At 36.9% G+C, this 21,192-nt stretch overlaps 1 protein-coding gene across 1 annotated transcript in view; it reads left to right on the top strand.

The window, feature by feature from the left end:
* The window catches only part of LOC122794492 (ribonuclease Oy-like), a 348,959-nt gene that overhangs the window by 103,195 nt on the left and 224,572 nt on the right, over positions 1-21,192 (top strand). The window contains exon 4 of the mRNA XM_044062940.1: positions 11,858-11,925. Coding sequence (XP_043918875.1) covers positions 11,858-11,925 — 68 coding nt within the window. The remainder of the gene's footprint in view (positions 1-11,857; positions 11,926-21,192) is intronic.

The following is a 21,192-nucleotide window of genomic DNA, read 5'->3' as shown; positions in this document are numbered from 1 at the left end:
ATCTTTTTCTCCTGAATGGGAAGGTTTTCTATTACTAGATTCATTCTGAACCCCCACCCAAATTTAAACTCATATGCTTTGTTGCACATTATATAGATATAACTATAGAGTTGTTCCTGTGTCTTTAGGCACATAATCAACAGATAAGTGTAATCCAAGAGTCATGGCATATTTTCCAGAGAAATCTGATAGTCTTATAGAATATTGCTAGCTATCAATAGTAGGCCTTTATAGCCATGTGGCTGCTTTTTTTGTTACTATTCAGCTTACAACACACATGTCAATCATTTTTTTTAGTCTGGCAACCTAAATGTGTACACGGAAATCACATCATTAGTGTATTCTTATGAATCCACAACTAAAAATGATACAATTTCCTTAGAAGAAAAAGAATGCCATTTTCTTAGACAAAATAATGTATTGTTTTAGATGTTAAAACAAAATGTGGGTATCTTACTTGCTCTGACAGATATGCACATATTTGAGATTATTTTGCCTGCTTGGCCTAAGAGACAGCAGCTTTGGCAATGTGTTCTATAAGGCTGACTCTCCAGGTGACTTGTCCTGACAACGTTATAAAAATAACTAGAAGCAACATTAACATACTGAAACTTGTAGGTAGGGTCGAACCCAGTCCTGAAGTATTCTATTCAGAGTAACAAATATGTCAGTCTTAAAAATATAAATACACAGTGTAGCTGTGACTTCAGACCTAAGCATAATATGTGTTTCTGTATATAACTGACATTCTATTATTTTATATATTGTATCATAAAATAACATTAACATTATTTTATTTTTTTTCATTAGAATACAAAATGCAGCTGTTCCTTTGTTGTTTTGGCTAGGAAGATAACCTAAGGATATTTTAAGTAACTAATCTGGCAATATTTCCTTAAAATTTCAATAGAATATAACAGGCCATTCTAGAGGTGCAGGTATTTTCTAAATACGGAGCAAAAATATCCCAAAATAATCAATATCTTGACATTGGTCAGTAGCAAAAGGGTTGTAACATATATTAAAAGTATGTCTGAAAATGATGATACAAATGTTCTTCACTGTAGACTGCTACATTAAATTAGCATACTGATTAATCTGTGAACAATACCTTACAGCATTTTAAACAAACTACCTTAGTCCTTGAAGACAGAAAACAACTTAAAAAACCCAGGTGGCATTACTGTCAAGGCATGCCACATTCATAAACGCACCCAGCTTCAGGACATGTGTTTTCATCATACCTCTCAGCTTCTTTAGTCAAGAAATCCTGACAAAGCTAAAACATGGAGTTAAAAGATTCCAAACCTAGGAACATTTTTAAATATTACTGTAGTTTGATTAAAAATTTAACAGAACAGCAGGTTTTGCATCAATATGCATTTTCTGAGTTATAAGAAATATGGGACTCTAATGTATGGCAATATTTACTGACAATAATCCTCAGAGATTTACCAGAAGATCAAAACTTTTATGAGGTACAAGGCCAAATGTGAAGCAAAACCAGAGACATTCTGTAGTATTCAACATAGTTGAGAGATATGGTTTTCATTAAAATAGCATTTTTCATGAAATGAATGATACATGTCAAATTAGGCTTCTAGCTTGCAAAATCAAAAAAAAAAGGTGACTGTCAGTTTTATTTTGAAGTTCTACCACCTTAGTTCCATAGCCACCCATTATTCCCTAACATTACTGCTCAATACAATGTCACTAACTGAAGTAAAAGGCAGCTGTAGCAAAATCCATTCTCAGAATCAGTGACTATCCAGTGCACTTGTCTACTGTTAGTAGTTTTTATTTATATATTTGTGTTTGTTGACTAGGTGGGCGGGTTGGTCCACTGATTCTTTTCATACTTGACTTTGGTACCAAAGCACAAAACAATGGTATGCACATATATAATCCAAACTACATGAAATATACCAAAATATAGCACCAAAAACAGGTACAGTCAAGTGTAAAAACACAGTTACAATGTCAAAACACTGACAACTGAGATAAGAAGGAATACTTAAAAGCTAGAAAGTACACTTACATGAAATATGCAATGTTCAAACCCTTGTGGAGGAAATTGTTCCCATTATGACTAGGCAAACAGAAAAGTACCATCATATATGTGGAATTACACAAAGCATATTAACTTAAATATTTGTATACGGCAGACGTAAGGCATTCCTGTAGTGGCCCATGACTGTAATGGATGGCAAAAAAATGATCACATTGTATAAGATGTAAAGAGAGCAACAAGTTATAAGAACTACAAGAATATTTATTAAGAAAAATGAGTATCAGAAAGTTAGAGGCTGTGGAGAAAAAGAGATTAGAATAGTTTGACAAATGCATAGAGAGAGTTGTTTACATAATTACATAGTTTAATTTTGTTTTTCTTATTTTACCTATTTGTTGACCAGGAAAGCCCACTGGACAAATTGTCCCTTTTCAGAGGTGACCCATGAACACTGTCTAAGTAAATGATTTGTAGGCAAATGAAGGTGGAAGGAACCAAGCTCCCTACCCTTGGGCACAAGAAGAAGCTCATCAACAGGTCACAGCTTTAGTCCGCTGTGCTAACTGCCAAGTATTTATGGAGCATATGTTAGATGGGAGAAGGCATTACTAAATGTTATGTGCTTTGTAAGCCTATCATTCATTAATATTACAGCTGCATTTGTAAATTTCTTTTAGGTGTTCATATAGTTTGCAATTAAAAACTTTATAAACATTAGTTTGTCTTACTTCTTGGGCGGCCATGGTGGTGCAACAGTTAGTGTTGCCACCTCACAGCAAGAGGTTCTCCAGTTCGATCCTTGGCTGGGGTGCCTTCTGTGTGCAGTCTGTATGTCCTCCCTGTGGTCACGTGGGTTTCCTCAAGGTGCTCCGATTTCATCCCATAGACATGCTGTAGGTGGATTGGACACTCTAAATTGGCCCTAGGCGTGAGTGCATGCATGTGTGTGCCTTCTGTGGAAGGTTGGGCGCTGGGCTGGCAACTCAACACTGTAAAACTCCACTGCCAATCATAAGCGGACAAGGTGATCTGCTGTGGCGACCCCTAACCGGGAAAAGAAGAGGTTTGTCTTCCTTCTTGTGGAAGGCTGCCCCAGCTGGCAAGAACAATTTTACTAAAACTTCCTTCCCTGAGGACTAGACTGAATAGAGTGACTCAGTAGTGTGACAGTGCTGTTATCTTTGTTTTATAGTGAGTATTGAGAGTGGTTTACTTAATGTTTAGAGACAAGGAAGGAGCAGCAGTGTTCATGGAGGATTGTGAAGGTAAACCTGGAAAACAGAAGGCTATATCTAGCTGTAGTGGATAGGCAGTTGGCTGTTTTAAATGTGATACAGTGATGCTCATAGTGAAGGGGGGTATTTATAAATCTGAGTACTGCCTTGGTAACAGTTTGCATTCAGTTGGTGGTGTGAGCAGAATGTAGGGTGTCGTTTGTCCCATTCGGATGAAACAGACCAACATGCATGGGCTTTGTTCAAGCAACTTTACTATGTACAAACCATCAGGATTGAGGCAAATAACTTTGACTTAGATAAACTTATAAACAGACTGACTATTTCTCTCATACATGCTCATTCTCTGGCTGCACTCTCAAAATGGCACTAAAGCTAGCACATACTTGCTATTTATATATACACGTACAGTCCTTGGAAATGCTTCTTAAAAGTGCAACACGCACACATATTCTACATCCTCCCTCTTTGAGAAATGAATCATACTTCATTAATGACATTGATTAGCATGCTATAAATACAAGATAATTCTTTGATATGCAGTTATACAGAGCTAAATACATACAGACAATAATGTCCAGGTTGCTGTGTATTTCACACTAGGTCCAGAGATGCAACCAAATTGTGTAACATAGAATTTGGAATCAGGTTTAACAAATGAAACTGTCTTTCCTTTTTTCAATGAATGAAAAAAATCTGCTCATTTTGTCATAACTGGACTTCTGGAAAGAATGCTTTCTGAATAGTTGGGCTTTGATTGATTTGATGTTCTTAGCTTTAGACCTCAACAAACTGGAACTGATAGGCAAGGTTGTGCTGGTTTGCCTGGAAAAAAAAGTCTCTGAGGAGGTAAGCCAAGTATATCATCACGGGGTATGTTTCTGAGATTAAGTAAATTCAAAAAGACATCGGTATTGTCATGCTTTGACTTCTCTAGTAATTGCTTTGCATTCTGTACTGCACGTTCAGGTAGTCCATTTCACTGAGGGTATTCAGGACTACAAGTAACATGTACAAAGTCCCATCATTCTTTTCCAAATTTCTGAAACAATTGACTGATAAATTGAGTACCATTGTCAGATGACAACGATGTTTCATCTTGGTAATAACAGTAGTGGACATTAGGTTAGGCAACAAATCAATCTCGAACCAGTTCAAATAAGAGTTGATCAACACTAAGTAATGCGGATCATTCAACTCGAATATGTCAGTAGCTACTGTTGACCAAGGTAATTCAGAAACTTGTCTTAGGTGATGTGGCTCTTTTTGCAGATGCGGTTTAGTACTATTGCATACTGAACAAGATGAAAGTACTTTCTCAATGTCTTTTGCTAGAGAAGGCCAAAATACTAGTCCTCTCACCCTTCTTTTGGTATATTCAGAACCATGATGCAAAATCTGAATATATTCATGTTATAAGGAAGCAGGAACAACAACTTTAGGACCTTTGAAAATAATGTCATCTTCCATCAACATCTTATCTCTGTAAGGAATGTAAGCTTGTGCTACAGGCAGTACATGGATTGCTCTGACGGCCATCCTACCTGGATGTAGTGGTTCAGCTTTTGCAAGACAGGATCAGTCTTTGTATGATCTCTGAGCTCATCACGTCTTGCGGTCAAATGATTACACACTTCCATGACATCAAAGTCAAAATTTTCTGCATCAAGCTGTTCCATTATAGTTCTGGGTGATTTGGATAAGGTATCAGCCAGATAAAGAAGTTTGTCTTTTGTATACACCATTTTGAAGTTGTACTTTTGTAATTTGAGCATCATTCTTTGTAATCTTGCTGGAGCTGAATGCATAGGCTTCTTTAAAATAGTAACTAAAGGTTGATAATCAGTCTCAATCTGGATATCTCGACCATAAAATGTAATCATGAAACTTGGTACATGCAAACACAATTGCCAAAAGTTCCTTCTCAATTTGAGCATATTGCATTTCAGTTTGGGTAAGAGTTCTAGATGCATAGGCTACTGGCCTGCCCGCTTGAAGAATAACTGTGCCAAGACCAAACTTTGAAGTGTCACAGGAATGAGTAACTGGTCTATTGACATCATAGTACCTTAGTGTAGGTGAACTGGTAATTTTCTGCTTAAGATCATCAAATGCTCTCTGGTGCTGTTTAGCCAAGACAATACAACATTGTTGTGCATCAGCTCTCTTAAAGGCACTGCCAGTTCACTGAAATCTGGTATGAACTTGCCCAAATAGTTAACCATATCAAGAAAACGCTGTAGAGCTTGAACATTATCTGGAGTAGGCATCTCAAGAATAGCCAGCCGCTTGCTTAGATAGGTCTGGTTGTAACCCAGTACTAGTAAACAAATGACCTACACATGTGACTTCTGGTAGTCTGAATTTGCACTTTAGAGGATTGAGCTTTAAGTTCACTTCACGTGCTCTGTCTAAAACTTTCTTGAGGTTTCTGTCCTGCTCTACTTCACCATTGCCTCCAATCAATAAATCATCTACTATTATGGTACAAGGATAGCCTAAAACAAATCTGTTCCATTGCACACTGAAAGACTTCACTTGCAGAATTTGTACCAAATGGCATCCTGAGGAATTTGTATCTTCCAACTGAATATAGTCAGTAATGAAGATTTACGATCAAGTATCACTTGCCAAAATGAATGCATTCAAGACAGAAAAAACAGTGACATTTAGTATCAGGGCTGCGACTTCCTTGACTGTACACATGGGATGATGAGGTCTCTTCAATGCCTTATTCAAATCTCTTGGGTCGATGCATATTCTGATCTCATCTGAGCATTTTTTTATGAGTTGCTACCATAGATGATACCCATTCAGTTGGTTCTTTGACTGGACAAATCACACCTTATTGCACCATTTTATCCAACTGAGCTTTAACTCTACTCTGCATAGCTATTGGAACTCTACTTGCCAGTCTGACCACTGGATTGATCTCTGGGTCTAAGATCATGGAATACACAACTGGAAGCTTGCCTAGCTTGTCAATGAAAACATCAGTATATTCTGAGAAAATAGTTTCACTGATGCTGGAACTGGAACTGTGATATGTGCTTATATGATGAACTTCTTTAGTAAAGGAAAGCAAGTCCATTCTCAAACTGTCTCTGAGACCTAATAATGACTGCACAGGTCTTTCAACTATGTAAAACAACAACTTGTAACTGTTCCAAGCCAGATAACATGAAAGCAGTACTGTGCCTTCAGTTTGAATTTCTTCAGCTCCATAGGCAACAAGTCCCGCACAACTATCCACATTAAGTTGTTCACCAGCACTTACTTTAGCAAATGTTTCTGCTGACATGACATTACACTTTGAACCAGTGCCTTCTTTGAGCTCAGTGGGTTTGCCATGGAACAGGACAGTACAAAATACTTCACCCTTTGAAAATAAGTTTACTGTATTGACCTTTTCACCAATCACTGATACACCATCTATGTAGAAAGTAGTCCGTAACCCTATTTGATCAATTTGCCTTCTTGAGTGGCCTTTATTTGCAACTGAGTAAGGTTTACTTGACTTGCAAAACTTTTGAAAATGATTCCATTTTTAACACTTGTGGCATTGCTGACCAAATGCTAAGCACCTTTCTCTTTTAGACTCATGGTTGGCATCACAATTACGGCAGTTAACAATGAAGCTTGACTTGGGTTTTGCCGATTCACCTTTGTGTTGTACTGAGCAATGTTTGTTCTGCACTAAGCATCCTCCTTTAACTGAACTAGTCTAAGAACTTGCTAGAAAACATTGGGTTTTCCCTGGGAACACTGCAGGGGTGGCAGGTGTCACGTGCTTGGGCCTGTTTATGCTTGCCACGTGCTGCATGCTGTCTACATTTCCTCTGGAACCTGCTGAAACCATACTCTTGTTACTTGCAAGCATACTTGTGTGCCTTCCTGTAACTTCATGGATTTGCCAAATCTCAATAGCCTTGCTCAATATTAAATCTCTGTCACAAATCAAAATCTTTCTCACAGCAGCACTATTAATGCCACACACAAGTCTGTCCATTATTAGCTCATCTTTTAAATCGCCAAACATACAAGTTTTAGCTTTGTTTCTCAAGTCAGTAACGTAGGCTGCAAATGTTTCTCCTGGCCTTTGGACTTTTGTATAAAACAAATGCCTCTCTAATGAAACATAGGTCTGGAGGTTGCACATTTCTCTAAATTTATGCTTCAAACACTCAGGATCTTTCCTTGATTCAGCCTGGACAACAATATGACGATTTTCACCTTCACCCTCATACACTGCTGGTGCATACACAACTGGACACTCTCTATCAATGGCCTCTGACCCAGCTAGGTTTAACAAAATGAATGCCTTAGTGCGTGCATCTTTATCTGAGTAACTGCTTATATGAAAATATCATACTCTTGCTCAAATATTCTCCAATTCTCTGCAACATTTTTATCAAATGCAAGTGGTGATGGTTTTCAAAATCCGTCTGCCATGCCAGCAACTTATAGTAAAACACAATGCAACCCAAGTCCACTTGTAACTGCACGAACACAGACACACACATATATATATATATGTGCTAGAAATTTGTACCAGCACTTGTAACTATGCCCAATATTACAATAAGCCTCTGAGCATACCTCTCAACTGTGCAGATTTTTGCAGAATGTCCAGATTTTTGCCTCATATATTTGGTGTGTTCCTCCTAAAATCTGTACCTTTCTGGCAAATAGCTGAGGATTGAAGTCATTAAATAATGGCAAACATTTGAGTTTAAGACTCCACATCCTTTAGAAAATCCATGCTAATGTAAAACCTATTATTTTATCACCTTTTTAAGTTTGTAAGAGGAATATTTAAAATCTGTCCCTATTTGTCCCCCCATCATTTTAGGCTTTGTCCAGATATTTTGCTCTAAGAGGTTGAGAGGTATGCCTCTGAGTAATTAAACTCTGCAAAATACTTTGCAAAATAAATTTCAGGCACTATAATATTCTTGAAATTATTGTACTGTAAAGTCATTTATCATCATTTTAAGAAATATTTCAAAGTAACTGCACATTGCGAATAAACAGTACACAGCACACTGAAACACTTCCAAAATGGCTGTACTTTGCTAAGCAATTCTTTACAGTGCAAGAAACACTCTTTAATGGTGGCCCTTTGCGAGTAGACACACCCAGCACAAGAAACTTTTCGAAATGGCTGTATTTCACACAATAAACTCTTCGGAATAAATGCACAATAATAAACACACACTGTAAGCACCTTTTACACACTTTACAATGCTTTGAATAACTCTAGTTATGCTATTCAGGGCTCTAGTTAATGCAAAATAACTGTTTATACCAAAACACTGTAATTTGCCAAAAAACATGCAGTTGCCTTGGTTTATTTATGCTTAATATGCCCTTTCTGCCCTTTATTATATTTGTTTTGCCCTTTTAATCTCTTTTCTTGTGCTCATTTTACTCTAAACATGCTCGTTTAGCAATTCCGAGGTGACTCTGAACCTCCCATTTGCTTTTCTGGTAATTGTTTTATCAAATATCTCAAGTATGAACATTTTGCTTAATTAATAAACTTTTTATGCATTTTGTTTGCTTAATAAACGTTTCTGTGCTATATGTTTGCTTAGTAATACATTTTGTGCCCTTGTAATGCTCCGTTTTATCTTTTTAATAAAATAATCATGCAAGTTATCATTTCCTTTAGCTTGCTTCTGGCTCTTTTTTACTCTCATTTCTGTTATTCGACCTTCACTGTTGCTTCTGCACCTCATATCTCTGAAAAGCAGTCTCTGGAATCCCCATTCTGGCACCATGTCATTTGTCCCGTCGGGATAAAATAGACAAACATGCATGGGCTTTGTTCAAGCAGCTTTGTTATGTACAAACACATCAAGATAGAGGCAAATAACTAACTTAGATAAACTTATAAACAGACTGACTATTTGTCTCACACATGCTCACGCTCTGGCTGCACTCTCAAAATGGCACTGAAGCTAGCAAATGCTTGCTATTTATATATGCACATTCAGTCCTTGGAAATGCTTCTGAAAGGGACAACACACACACATATTCTACATAGGGTGAGTATGGGAAGAGCATATTCTAGAGTAGAAATTAGTACATTTTTAGGTATTGCTCTTCTGCCTTCTGGGGTGAGATGGTTACAAACAGAATAAATTACCTTGAAATAGGCAATAATTTTTGTAATGATATTTTATGTGTGATTCCTTAGGAAAAGTTGAGAGACATTAGTAAGGCCTAAATATTTATAGTGTTGAGCAGTATTTATTGGAGCATTAGTGGGGTGACAATTTTTAGGGGACAGGAGTAGGTGAGCTTATATGATATCCCAAATGTCATAAAGGTGATTTTGCTGATATTTAGTGTCAGAAAGTTAATCATATGGAGAAGGAGATGAGGTATTTCTGCAGTACTTGTAATTTTGGGGTACTATGTTCTCTTTTCTATAGTATTATATCATCTGTATAGGATGGTTTTGATAGGGTGAGGGTGTGAGTGTGTCAATTGTGCTTAAAATGATGGACAATAAGAAAGGGCCAAGGACTGATCAGTGTTTAAACTGCTTTTAGAGCATTGCTTTTATTAAAGACAAGTTAGCAGTATGGGCTATGTGCTTGAAAAGTTGTTTTTCAAAGTGATTTTGAAAGGCGGAATAGATGCTGTGGGATTAGGGTTATTTTACTTGTCTAATTTTTCAAGGCTACTTACCTAGCTGTAATTTCTGAAAAAAATAGAAGATAGGTAATGAAGCAAAAAAAAAACCCCTGAGATGATAGAGTATGAGTATGTGTTGGAGTCTGGAGTGGAGATGTGTCCTTACATTACAAGAACAAAGAAAATAAAAATATCCCATTTATTTACCCAACTTCTGTACTTACTGGATCTACTGCAGACCCTACCTAACAGCATTTTTTACTATCCATCTATCCTAAGTATTGGCTTATATGCATGCATGTCTGTATACATATATATATATATATATATATATATATATATATATATATATATATATATTTTTTTTTTTTAATTTGTATATATATATATATATATATATATATACACACACACACACACACACACACACACACACACACACACACACACACACACACACACACACACCATGTATTATTCAGTACCACAATCCTCACCATTTCACACTCTACAACATTTTCAAGTAAGATGTTCAAATAAGCCACACTTTTGTGAGACTTATTTTTACCATCTTTCTAGAGTTATCCACCTTCATTCCTGCTTTGGTATGATTTTATTTACCTTTCACTCCCAAGGAAGGGACAGGCCATGACCTTTCATCTCAAGGGACCTATAAAGTGCTGACATGGTCCACATGATCACTGGAGCCCCACTAAGAATTTCATAGACTTGGCATTCATGCCAGACTCTGAAACTCTGAAACAAAAATCTTGTGTGTATACATATATATATATATATATATATATATATATATATATACATATATATATATATATATATATATATATATATAGATACAGAGATAGATATAGATATAGATATAGATATATACAAATACATACAGATACTTCAGACATGGACAAGAATTCCCTTTTAGCCTTCAAACCTAACAAACAGTCATGCTCAAAACAGTTATTCAAACTCTTCTTAAAATATCTAAAGTAGTACTTGTTTTTACTTAATTTTGCAGTCTAGTCCAATCATCAGCTACTCTCTCAGAGAACAATTATCACATTTCTCATTTCTATATAATATCCTACAAAGGTTGTCCAATGATTCTCTACTACTCTTTGGTAAACCCAAGCATTCCCAGAGGAAGTTGACTCTAAATACCTACATATCTGAATAAGGTCTCTTCATAAATACCTACAGTATCTGACCTACTCTGCAAGTTCAGATATTTTAAATTTTATAACTTAAATTTTCACATGCGATGAAGTCTTTAGAATATTTCCACTGTACACTTTCCAGTGTACATATGCTAGTTTTATTATAATGATTCCATATTATTATTCCATACGGTTTGGGTCCAATGCATCTTTACCCAGTGAGCCATCATAATCCAGAATAATCATGCTATAGCAGTTAGATTGTTAAACGCTGCATCCTCTAACATGAGCATGTATGAACATTTTTACATATGAATACCATGTTCTACAAAGATTTAAAGTACATGAATTTAATTTCTTAAACTTAATGTTAGCAAAGATAACTAGCAGAGCACAAACTATTACAATTAGAAAGGAAAAGGCTTGGAAAAAGTATGCATATGGCCCTGATGTTAATGTCCTTTAAAGTACATCTCCATAAAAAAACACTTTTTGTGTGCCATTCTGTTGTTTCTTTCTGCTATTTCAGAATTGGAGCACACAGAGACTCAGCAGAAAGAAATGTATGTACCTGATTTTGAAGTTTCTAAGGAATAATAGGCAATGATAACACTGTGTGAAATCCACGGCAAAAGAAAAAATATACACTGTTATAACAGAATACCATTTATTTCAGGTATCAATGAACTTCATGCTTTCCTTTATGACAGAAATTATAGCCATTCCTGCTGAATATTCAAATAGTCTACGTTAAAAACAGTATGCACTAAAGAATGCTTATCTGATTCCTTTTCCAGAATTTACAACACCATTTGAAATGTAACATTCCAGACTCAGTGGACACTTGGACAATTCATGGACTTTGGTAAGAAAATCAGTTTAATGTATATAACTGAGAATCTAAGGTACTTGCAATAAAGAAATGTGCTGCTAATGTATGTCTCAGGGATTACATAAAAGTAAAAGACATTTAGAATTGGATTATTCCATGCCACAACGTACCTTTAAAGTCTGACCATCATTTTAATATAGCCTTTAGTAGAGGCTCCTGGTACTTAATCTGCATGCATTATCACTTAAGGAAGGCAGACAGTATGTTCTTCTGGGACGGACATTAGATGCTGCAGGATATGAGAAGACTGATGGAGAATTCAAGGGAAGTGCTGAAGTGCCTGTTAATGTTGAAGGCTGACAAGAATCAGTGTCTTGATGCCATGTCATGTAGGTTAACGGGGAGATAAGCACCGGCATACAGGCCTTTATTTAAGATTTTACCGGTCACTGCAAACTGGAAATGTGCCCACTAACTGAAGTGACAAGATCTATTGCCAACTTTAAAGAGTGGCCAAGAAAAGATAAGTTACTTTATAAATCTTTCAGCCTAGCATTCATAAGTAAAATGATTCTGGAGAGTTGTTTACATCTAAAATTATAAGATTTTAAGGTGTGTAATATTTCGAGGTTATTCGCCAGAGGGATTCACAGAGGGGTGATGATTCCAGTTAAACTCAATTTCCTGCTATAACTGGATGGTTATAGATCTGTATACAGAAATTATTTCAAATGCTTGAGCCTTGAAAGAGCTGGGGTATGGAGGATGGGAGTGAGAACTCACTACCACCTGACACATCTTCTAATGAAGGTATGTGGATCTAGATCATCCCATGGGTGACACCTATGGGAGAATCATTGGGTGATACATCATTGGCTGGGGAAGTCTGTATACAGAGGAATTATTCATGTAGTAACATAGCATTGAGATAAGCTTAAAGGAGATGCCACAGGGAGGGGAAGCTCCAAGGGGGGACAATAGTCTGCTCCATCAGAATTGGAACCTGGCCTACCCCATGGAAAGATTAGGCACATTGGGCAGGAAAAAATGGGTTCTAGGACTTTCACATTACCCAGGTTTGTTTGGCTATCAATCCTGTCAGAATCAATAGGGCAAACTGGATAAAAGTAAAGTGAACCTATTGAGCTGGTTCAGGAGATGGTGGAAAAAAGGAATTAGTACCGCGGTACTGTACCTTTGGAAAAAAGGAATTAGTACTGAAGCAATGTATCCTTTGAAAAAAGGAGTTTGTATCAAGGCACTGTACCTTTGGGAAAAAGGAATTAGTACTGAGGCACTGTACCTATGGAAAAAAGGAATTATTACTGAGGACTGTACCTTGACTTTTGCAAGGCAGTTGTGGTGCTACCGCATAGGAGACTGGTTTAAAAAAGGAGTATTGTGGTAGGGTGCACAGTGAGAAACTGGTAGGAATGAGCAAATATTTAGAATTTCTCATTTATTTGAGTAGAACCTGAAAAAGTTATTTATATTGCATTTTCATGGACCAGTGCAAACACTCCAGGTTGTATGGCAGTTGCTTAGATGAATCTGTAAGCCAAACCAATCAAACAATATATGATTTGGAGGTGAAATGAACTGTGCCAATTTATGTACTGTAAATGAAATGTTATGATTATATGCAGCTTGCCGTCACACAGCACAGCCAAATATTAAATGCATAAGATTCCATTACTTTGTGCAGCTAGAAAACAACAATGACCAGGGGAATCCCAGAATGTCTTACACCATATTGTCAATGTGGTGTTTGTTATTATATTATTTCACAGCAGCAAAATAAGAGCAATCTATTTAATACATAGTAAAATGCACTCTATATTTTTTTCTCTTTACTAGCCTTTGTCAGAAACATGTTCTTATGCCCAGATAATTCTTGTTCTTCTTTTTCTAAGTGGATGTGATGTGATGTTAAGGGAAGGCAAGGAAACTTAACCAAAGATGAAGAAGGGTTAACCAGGGCATGCAAGTCAGTAGAAGAGGAAGTAAAGCTGACAGAGGACATTTAGTACGAGCTTGTAAGGAACTAAGGAGGTGTCATGGGAGAGCAAGAGAGGACAGAAGTGTAGTTGAAGTAGAAACATGCTTGTGCATAATCCTCAAGCCAACTCATGATCAAATTGAGCAAGAATGAAAGAAGACACTCCACAATATGGTCCATATTCATGCAAATGAGCAGAGAGTGAAAGTTATCAAAGAGGCAGTAGTAAAATCAGAGAAGCTTTAAGCTTGTGTTGAGATTTAGGAGGTGAACGGTCACTTTCAAAAGTACTACCTGTATGGCAGGTTAACAAGTACTACCAGTATGGCAGGTTAACATTCTCATGATTGAGGGGATTAAGCAGTTTAGGTGCTGGCTCAGGCATTGGCAGAAGGTAGAAGGGATTTGTTTAATGGGCAGTTGGGGATAGCATGTTAGTATAGAAAGTTTTTAGCAGATAATGGCTGTATCTCTGCCTCCAAGGAATGGTATTGCTGAAAGAAAAGCATGAAAGGTACATCAGGACAACTGTGCTTTTAAATGTAATGGAAGTGGCAGGGGGGAAAGAAAGTAATTCTTCAGTGGGCCAACTCAGGATGACAGGAGGAAGCTGAAGTTAGAATGAATGAAGAAGTTGTCCAAGTGACAGAAAATGGAAAAAGCTAAAGAAAACAAAGGTAAACTAGCTGTTCAGAGGATAAAGGTAACTGTAACTGTGCAAGGGAAATAGTTGTGAGGCACGAAGACAAAATAAAAGGAATAGAAAAAGAAGAACAAAGAACAGGGAAATGAGGCAGAAAGTTAGACAAAGGTACAGATAAATGGGATGCACAAGATAAGGTAAGGAAAAAAAGAATATGCAATGCATAGTATGTGAACCAAATTGGAATGGAGAGATAATAAATAGGTAAAATGATAGGGAGGATGAGCAGAAAAAAGCAATTTAAAGAAGTTGATTCAGAGTAGAGCTTAGCAGTATCATAAGGCTGGCTAGTGAGATGTGCAAGCTAAAAACATGAGCAGTTGGCTGAGAGAATCACATGATCAGGATAACTGAGATATGGTAAAGTGAAAAGAGAAAGGATGAGGCAAGATAATCCCAGGGCATGAGGTATTTATGGATGACAGGGTAGGTAAGGATGGAGGAGGTATTGCAATATGCTTTTTGGATACATTATGGGGTAAGGTATAGAAGAGGAATGATAAGACAAAGAAGAAACTGAGGATGGTGTTGAGAAGGTAGCAAAACAGGAGAAGGAAGACAAGGTTACTGTCAGCTTCCTAACAGTAAGTTTACCACAGGTAAAAAAAGAGGCTTGATATATGGATACTTTTCACAGGCTACTAAATGCAACTGCCAGTCATGTGGAGTTGGTTAGGAAAAGGATTAATGGATGGGCAGGTAAGAAGAAAGTGGGTATCAGGGGAGCTTTCAGTCTGAATGAGACTGACTTGAGCAAAGATAACTTGCTTCCCTACAGGACCTCCTCTACCTGCACTCAAATGGCCCATTCATGCTGCAGGAGTTAGTCAGGCATTCCTGAGCTACTGTAATGTGAGAGTCCTACAGCCTATCTGTTCCTTCCAGGGAGGCCCTACTGAACCATCTCTTCTCCCACTGTAGAGAACCAAATGGAAAGGAGTCTTCCAGTTTGCTGATCCTGTTCTCTGGGCTACCCTCCACTAGTGGAGCACTGACTATGCACTTGGTGCCTCCCTAAGCTCTACTACAAGCTGCCACTGTGAGAAGTGTGTCTCGGCATTCTAAGGAGGTCATAGTCCTCATACTTAGTCATACTTAGCCCTCATAAAAATAAGAATAATGCATCTTTCAATGTCTACCTGACCAGGCATTTTCAATATGTGAAAAGGCCACAGAGGTTCCTCACTAAAACAATACGGGGTGTCCTATGCAGACCACTTCAAAGCCCCATCCCTGTACTCAGTCTCCTACAGACTACTGAAGGGCGATCTATGCCTAACCTGCAAGGCATTCTCCAATCCAGCCATGATGGATGGTGGACAGGGGCAGTTTGTAGATGCCTGAAGGCAAAGGCATATACCAAAGTCATTCCAGTCCATGGTCGTTTATAACTGGGAAAACTGGAACATAAATAGCTTGGTTTAAAAAAGCTTTAGGGCCATTAGCCTATCAGCTTCCTATGATCCTATGATCATGAATCTTCTAGCCCATTCATCAGCAACATGGTAGCACATGTCCTCTAAGTTCACAGACAGTGAGTGCAAATCCTAGTGTTCCCACTAGGTGTCTCCCATGTGGCGTGCTAAAGCTGCCTCTTTGCCCCTAAGATGAGTAAGATGATAGTGGCTGCTTACTCCCATCCTCCCAAGGCAGCTGTTATGGGTTAATGAGAGAGTTCTTGATCTATTTCTCTGCAAAATGATCGCAGTGAGAAATCTGAAATTTAGGGCTCTGTTGGCAAAGACTGACTCTGCAGTGATGTCATTCATTGTGGTCACAATGAAGCAACCAGGCCTGTTCACAAAAGTCCAAGTCTGGTAATTCAGGGATGCCACTAGGAGAAGATAAAAGAGTTAATAAGCAAAGGTTTTGGTAAATTGGAGCAAAATTACTGAAGGGGCTTTACTGTGCATTAAAGAGAACCATCTAGGAGGGTATTTACTATAGATTGTGGAAGGCTGCAAAGGCAAAGAAAACAAGAAAACCAGATTGGCTCAAAGTTGTTATTAAGAACAAGGAGAAGTAATGTGGTATGACTGATTAATGCTCTTGTTCAGGTAATATCATTGATAAAGGCATGAGTTCAAATCCATTCATAATATGTTGTTCTTCTGGCTAGGCTTATAAAGGCCCTAGTGGTCATTAGCCTACTATATACCGATGAACCTAGGAATGAAGTGAAGGGTCATGGGTAGAATCTCATGGATGCCAGTAAAAAGCACTAAATTATGTGAAAACAACCATGAAAGAAACTGAAGAAGACAGGCCTTATAGAAACAAAAATACCTTGAAATATGTGGGAGACAAAAATAAGGCAAGTAGATAAATGTATGAAATAGCTTTGAAAGTTCAAATGTATAAAGAAGCCAATAAATTGGTGAGGATTTAAAAGAATAAGCTTTGTCTGTGTTAAATCATGGAAGGGAAGGAATGTTACATCTGGGAGGACATGACAGAAGGGAAGATGTTTAGAAAAATGCAATAACAATGGTTGAAGAAGTGATGCTGACAATATGAACATTAAGGGAAGATACAGTGCAAGGAGCTAATGGGATCCCATCCACAATCCTCAACAGGACTTCTGGAATACTAGCTGATCTTCTGCCAGAGCTCTTTAATAAGTCTTTTTGCAAAGAAGTTACCTTTGGGGATTGGAGACAAATACTGGTGGTGGTGGTGACTACTGTCTACAGATGTGGTGCAAGATGGAGACCAGGGAGCTACAGGTCAAAGATTCTAACATCACTGATGGCTGTGGTAATGAAGGCTGTCCTGTAGTTAAAGAGTATAAGGTCACTTGTGAAGAATAAGCTGTTTAACAAGTTTTAGCAAGGACACACAGCTAGTAATTCTTATAAGATCATTGATTTATAGGTTCTTACTAGATGATGGCTTGTGTGAACAGAGAGGGCTTAACCTTGCAAACCAGAGTGTTTATTACAGGAGTAGATCAGTGGGTACTAGCCAACAGTCAATCATCAAGGAAAAACCTAAAGTTAGCTAATATGTTGTACTGTTTGACATGCAAATGAAGCTTGTTACAGAGGTACAGAATTCTTTGAGTGAGAAACCTTTCTATCCAAGAGCTCTTGTTTATATTGCCATGAAGGTTGAGGTCTTTGGAACAAGTGTTTTTAGCCCTGCCACTATTTCTGCGATGGAAGACGTCTAGTAAAGTTGAGCACTTTTACAGGCTGGGAAGTGAAACTGAGACCATCATGTAAGAGCCAATATAAGGCAAACAAATGTGACAGGATTTTAAGCCCCTGAGGGTAGCTAAACAATCTTGCACTTTTGGTTTTTCTTAGGTAAAAACATTGCAATCTTTCTAGTTAGGCAAGGTGTTTAAAGCAGTACATTCCAAATAAAGCACTGTATTTGATGTTTGGCCTAATGATGGAAGAATAGATAGGGATTAGGACATCCTTAGACTTGGAGGATATACCTTTGGTAATTACCTAGGTGGAATTTCTGACTATAACTGATACATGGAACTTGAGGGACAGCTGATTGCAATGGCACTTAGTATCAGTTTTTAGAAGAGTCGCATTTATGTGCTAATCAATAGGATAGCCTTGTTTACCAAATGCAGTTGCACTATATTTTTTGGCAATACGTTTATGGCCGTTGCACTACACCAAGTGATAATTCTGATAAACCCCTCTTGGAGGATATGAGTGCCCATGGAGTTGTCATACATACTTTGAAGTCATCAGCAAACTTGGTTAACCATAAACCTTTGACATTTCAAACGAGAGAAATAGATAATGAAAAGGAGGGGAAGTGGAACAAAGTCATTAGGGGCACCAGTAATGACATGACTTTTAGATGCAAAAGTACCACAAACGCTGTGTGCATTCAATTGGATACCTACTTTGCAACCCAATGACTGACACAGAGATGTACTTTTAGATTAGAGATGTAGTCAATAATGCCAGAATGGGGACTCAAAAGGAAGGCTTTAGCAAGATCCAGACAAGCAGATGAACAGAGTGGCCTTTGTTAATGCCATCCATTGCATTTTCAGAGAAATTAACCAGATTAAAGAGACAGGATCAGCATTTCAGTACACCAAAATGATAAGGGTCAAAGGTTTACATTACCAATTTCATTGCTTATGGAGCTGACAGAGTTACATTCTGTGATTTTGCAGATGATGCTGTTGAGGTTAATAAGATGATATCCGATTAAAACAAGTGAGATGAGATGAAACCTGGCTTCTTTCATAAAACAGAGAACTTTTAATTGCAAAAATACATAAGCGCTTTCACAGCAACAAATACTGCTTCTTCAAATGTATAAAGACAGCATCTAATAAACCAATTTATACACGCTCAAGTCACATGCACAAATTAATTATTTGAACTCTTAAAGAAATAGCAGTAGTAACATTCATACAAAAATATACAACACTATTTATACTTAATGACTATTTAATAGTTGTATATAAAATTAAACTAAAAAACTAAAAAAAAATGTGTATACACATATAAAAACAATTATGAATACTGTATAATTCAATATTTCCAGACAATATTTCCATACATTTTGTAGCATTCCTTATACACCTTTCCTTTGAATAACTTCCACTTTTCCTATAACTAAAAATTTAAAACTATGTGCAGTAGAGTTCTCTTTTACATGTTTGGATAAGGCATTATTATCCGAATCATTCCTAATGTTGCATAAACGTTCTCTTATACGATCCCTCAATAGTCTATCCATTTTACCTACATAAAATTTGTTACATGCAATACAGTGTGCTAAATATACTATATGGGTAGTACTACATGTGGCAAAAGCATTAAAAACATATTTTTTACCTTGATCAGGATATATAAATTCTTCAGAACTGTCTATATATTTACAATAATTGCAACAGTGACATGATCTAGTTACTGTTCTACTATCTGTCCTGCCATTACTGAAAGATTTACCATTAATAACCTTTTTGGGTAACATAGCATTTGTTTCAACAACTTCTTTTTCTTGTATATAAAACTAGGATGTTCACCACCTATATCCCTTAACCCTAAATTTGTGGTCATGATGGGCCAATGTTATTTGATAACATGAACAACAAGTCCTGAACATCTGGAATATGTAACTGGTATCCTACATTTGGTATTATCAATCTGTCTAGATTGCAATATCAGGGAATTAGATGAAAAGGAAGGCCTACCTCTATCTTTCCTGTTTTTAACTACTTGACAAAATGTATTATGTACTTTATTTTTGTTATAAACTCTGGCTACAAACTTATCTTCCAAATCTTTTATTCCCCTAACAAAATTTCCATCATCAGCATTCACTCTTGATATTCTTAAACCTTGACCTTGAATAATATTATCAAACACATAACGTGGATGCATACTACCACGATGTAAAAAGTTGTTCTTATAACATGATTTCCTATACAGCATGATGTCAATTACACCATCCTGTTTAATCTTAATTAATATATCCAAAAAACGAATCTCCTGTTTAGAAATATTAGCAGTACATTTAAGAAATGTACTACTGTTATTAATATAATTAATGAACTCCAGCAACTCATCTTTCATCCCATTCCAAATCATAAACAGGTCATCTACAAACCTATAGAACAAGATTTGCATACTATATAGACCTGTTAGAACATGGTCCAACTCCCATATTAACATGATGAGGTTGGCGTAACTATTGGCACGAGATGTGCCCATAGCTATGCCATCCCTCTGTATATAATATTTTCCATCAAACAAGAATATATTGTTATGTAAAATCAATTCTAACAAATCACATAACAACTCTGTTTTGCTCCTTTTCACTAGATAAAAATCGTCTCCTCCATTCTAAACCAGTAACATTAGAAATTACTGTAAATAGCGAATTGGCATCTAATGTGACCAAAAACCATCCCTTCACCTTAAAAGAAGCTTGTGTGAAGCCATAAAAATCCATCAAAAATTGTCTTGAATCCTGTAAAATATAGCCTCTAGAGCTAATAATGGGTCACAAGTTCTTTTCAATATATATACTGACATGGCTTTAGTACTCCATTTCTGTCCTGAGACTATAAGTCTCAGTGGCGGATTCATAGGATCCTTACATAAATGGAAAAATAAATCACTGTTCCGGCCGTTCGCTGTTTTGGCAATTTAATGTTTAGGTTTCAATATAACAGCATTCGATTATTTGATTTTTCGTTATTATAATATAGACCCATTCATCTACTAACATGTCATTCATTATGTTAACATACCAGTCAAAATCTAGAAAAACTACTGAACCTTCTTTATCGGCAGGCCGTATTACAATGGTGTCATCATGCATCAAATTATACATAGCCATTTTTTCATTAGCAGTGATGTTATAAAAGCATTTATTTCCATTATTATAATAATTCCTGTATATGTCTTCCAAACACATCTTTTCAAATGCTTCAAAGAGCAGTAAGTTGGTACAAACAGACTAGGCTTCCTGACCACATTGTTATTATAATTGGACAATTCCTCACAATCTTTTAATACATATTTCAACATTACATTCCAGCTATAACCTCTGTAATATTAGTTGTTTGTGATAGCACAAAAGAAAGGCCCTTTTGTAGTAGCAT

Source organism: Protopterus annectens, chromosome 1.part0 (genome assembly GCF_019279795.1).
Source record: "Protopterus annectens isolate FY-2018-M chromosome 1.part0, PAN1.0, whole genome shotgun sequence".
NCBI lineage: Eukaryota > Metazoa > Chordata > Ceratodontiformes > Protopteridae > Protopterus > Protopterus annectens.
Note: the sequence above shows the minus strand (reverse complement) of the source record. Positions and strands in the feature narration are given on the sequence as shown.